The 3,214-nt window shown below is 41.4% G+C and overlaps 1 protein-coding gene across 1 annotated transcript; it reads right to left on the bottom strand.

The window, feature by feature from the left end:
• Window positions 1-1,907: 1,907 nt before the first annotated feature.
• Window positions 1,908-2,831, bottom strand: LOC140926171 (uncharacterized). Its single transcript, XM_073375956.1, has one exon. The coding sequence runs from the start codon at window positions 2,829-2,831 to the stop codon at window positions 1,908-1,910; it is 924 nt and encodes a 307-aa protein (XP_073232057.1).
• Window positions 2,832-3,214: the final 383 nt, after the last annotated feature.

The following is a 3,214-nucleotide window of genomic DNA, read 5'->3' on the forward strand; positions in this document are numbered from 1 at the left end:
CAACAACAGTCCTATTCATGCCCAGGACTACGTTCACCCGGACGATCAAACTCAACCTACTTTTAAATATATTATACTGACATTAATGAGTTCCTCTTGCTCGCGTTTTTGTAAACATTAAGTCTCCCAACGCCAAAAGTTGCTCAAAAGTTGCCTAGCACAAATGGGACAGCTAGGCCTGCAGTTACTGTAGCGGGTATAACTGGTGATGCTTTTTAAAATTTATAGATTTTTTTATTATTTTTCCTCGTGACAGTTTTAAGGGTTGATAACGCTATCCACTGGATAAAACTCTATCTGGTGAATAACGGAACTTGTGTACCTCCTAATTCTCATCTACTGGATTGTGATTTATCCGCTGGATAGCACTATTGTTTAATTTATCGTTTGATCAACAGAGGGCCAGCGCATATTTTTTTATACTTGATAAAACGTAATAAGTTAGCAATTATGCGTAGTTCAATTTGACTTGTAACCATGCCCCCCCCCCCTCCCCCGGGCCCGGGGATTTGCAATTTTTTTCTTTTTTGAAGGTCTATTCCCCACCCCCGAGGACACAGAAAGAGAAAACTCGCACCGGGGCGAGTTTCACTGGGGTGTCTTCTTGATTTCATATCGCGTTTACATGTTTGCGCTTCCCGTTCCAGTTTATATGAAACTGTTATGAGGTGTCGTGCAGGAATGAAATTCTCGCCTCAGTACAACTACCGGGGTGAACTCACGCCGTCGTAACTTGCGCCGGCATCCCATTTTGTAGTGATGTAAACAAATGCGGAGCCACGAGAGGGAACCGGAGTGAACTTGCGCCAGCCCGAAAGTCACCCCTGAACGTGTAAACACCCCTTATCAAAACCACGTTTTAATGTTAATCAATCATACGTTGACATGATCTGATCGGCTTCTAAAGATCCATAACGGTTAACCATGAATAATTATTGGATTAATATTTTCGCCAGCTCTATACGTCAGAATAGGTAAACAACCCGCCTTGACATCAAACAACAATCAGTTCGAAAATAGTCCCGATTAGTCCCTGGTCAGTATATTCCTGCTATTAAATAAAACGATTTTTTCCTTTTCGTTAAGTTTTTATTTTCTACTCCAATGCAACTTTAGTATCTAGTCTTTATTATAGTGAACTAGAAATATGTAAATCGCAGGACCTCGCGAAGGACTTGGGGGGAACGGCAAGTAAAGCCGAGAAGAAAATTTGTCAATCAAAAATTGTGAGCTAATAGAAACATAACAAAACTGATTTACCCAGTCTATGTTATACCTAAAATGAAAACTAAACGAAAAGAAAAGGAAAATAAGAAGAAAAGAAAAGAAAAGAAAAGAAGCGAAGAGAAAAATTAAAGGTACTGGCCAGATTCGAACTAGGGCCTTTCGGCTTACTGGGTGAAAGCCTTACCGCTAGGCCACGTGGAACACACGCATGGCTTTGTGGAATTTTTATTATTAAAACCTTTGAACCTTATTGAACATGAATTCAAAGATATTTTCAGAAGAATGACTGCAGTTTGGACGGTGAAAACCCAACGTAAATGCATTTCATCGCATTTACATGTAGAGAATGGAAGCCCAACAGTCTAGGACGATACGGTACAAACTCGTCTGCGAGCAAAACGTGTTTTGTTACCGCGATGTTCGTTCATATGTTCATAAGGCTAATTATGAAAATCGCTTCCATTTGGTCTTAAAGAACTTCATTGGGTGATGTTCTCTCTGCGCCGCAGTTTCTTGCTGCCGTCTCCATGGCGGACACCATCGGATATATACAAGTAAAGATGAGAGCTGCGAGTTTGCAGCTCGCTAAGACCCACGCGCGGTTCACACATTGCGCGCGCCCTTCGCGCGCGACAAGATTATAAACTCACTTCGCTCGGCGCTTCGCGAGGAATTAAGGATCACAGGACTGACAATTCCTTTTGGGTTTCGTTGCTCGGTGCGCTCTTCCTTTTACTTAATTCGGTTTTTGCGTCACGGTGTTTTACCCTTTTCTTGAAACAGTTCATCGTTACCATCTTTAATTTAAGTTTGTCTTGAAAGCCAGGTATTCGAAAGCAATAAATAACGGGGTTGATTACTGACTCTAGCGCAGGCGCAAGATACGTCAACAGCGTAACTGAAAGTGAAGGCTTATAGCACGAACAAAGGTGAGAAATGGACATATAAAGCACGGGAATGACCCACGTGACCACAAAAGTACCTGCCAACAACAAAAGTGTAATAGCCAAGCCTTTATCCTGGTTTGTAGCTGTGTTGTGCTTGTCTTTTATTCTGCGATGAACAGATACCCATATGCTTATGTAGCTTGTGATCATGGTGATAATTCCAGCTGCGATCAAGACTGGTAAAATAAGCACAGCGTTGTACGTGTACACGCTCACGATTGAAGTCGTAACTGCAACTGCTGACAATATCCAGCTCAACACCAAGGCTGTTTTGTAGACGCCGCTCCCTAAAACGTGGTGACGGAGAGGCCAAACGATAGCGTGCATTCGTTCTATGGCAATTAAGCACAGGGTTATGAGACAAGCAAGTTTGGTGAACATACTTAAGATGGCGAACAAACCAAAACTAATGTCTGATGGATTGAGTAGGTAGAAAACGGCTGATGACATTCCCGTAGCACCGAACAGAAGATCCGCCACGGTAAGATTGATAATCAGGAAATGCCTACGGGTTTGCAACAACTTGTTTTTCGTAAAGGAATATAGAGTCAAAGAGTTAATCACAATCACTATAATCCCTGTAACGGCAAAGGCAACGCTCCAAGCAATCAACAAGTAACTTTCCATGGCTAACGGTAATCCTCGAAATCTCATCATCGTGATCTCATGTATGGAACTTGTGCCTGTGTATCAAAAAAGGATGCATTTGGGTGTATCCAGTATTTTTTCTATTTAAATCAGTACATAATAAACACCCGATAATAAGAGCCTAGCGGGTTAAGGACCTCCCGGCAGACATATACAACTGGCATTTTAATACCTAAAAATTCAAGTTCATCTTAGCCAAGCAAGATCAAGCAGGTTCTTATATGTGGGTTACAGTTACATTATGATAAATAATGTAACCAAGGAGTAGGCTAAGGAGTGTAACTTCGAGATTGCAAATTTCAATTTTTCGGACAAGACCGTACTGTACCAAACCTAGGTTTATTTCTTTCTCTGCTAATCAATAATCCATGATCTCCTTCACAAAAATAAAC

This window comes from Porites lutea, chromosome 2 (genome assembly GCF_958299795.1).
Source record: "Porites lutea chromosome 2, jaPorLute2.1, whole genome shotgun sequence".
In the NCBI taxonomy this organism is placed as follows: domain Eukaryota; kingdom Metazoa; phylum Cnidaria; class Anthozoa; order Scleractinia; family Poritidae; genus Porites; species Porites lutea.

Excerpts from the sequence above, each read along its gene's own strand:
- LOC140926171 (XM_073375956.1), bottom strand. The coding sequence starts at position 2,831 with ATGATGAGATTTCGAGGATTACCGTTAGCCATGGAAAGTTACTTGTTG.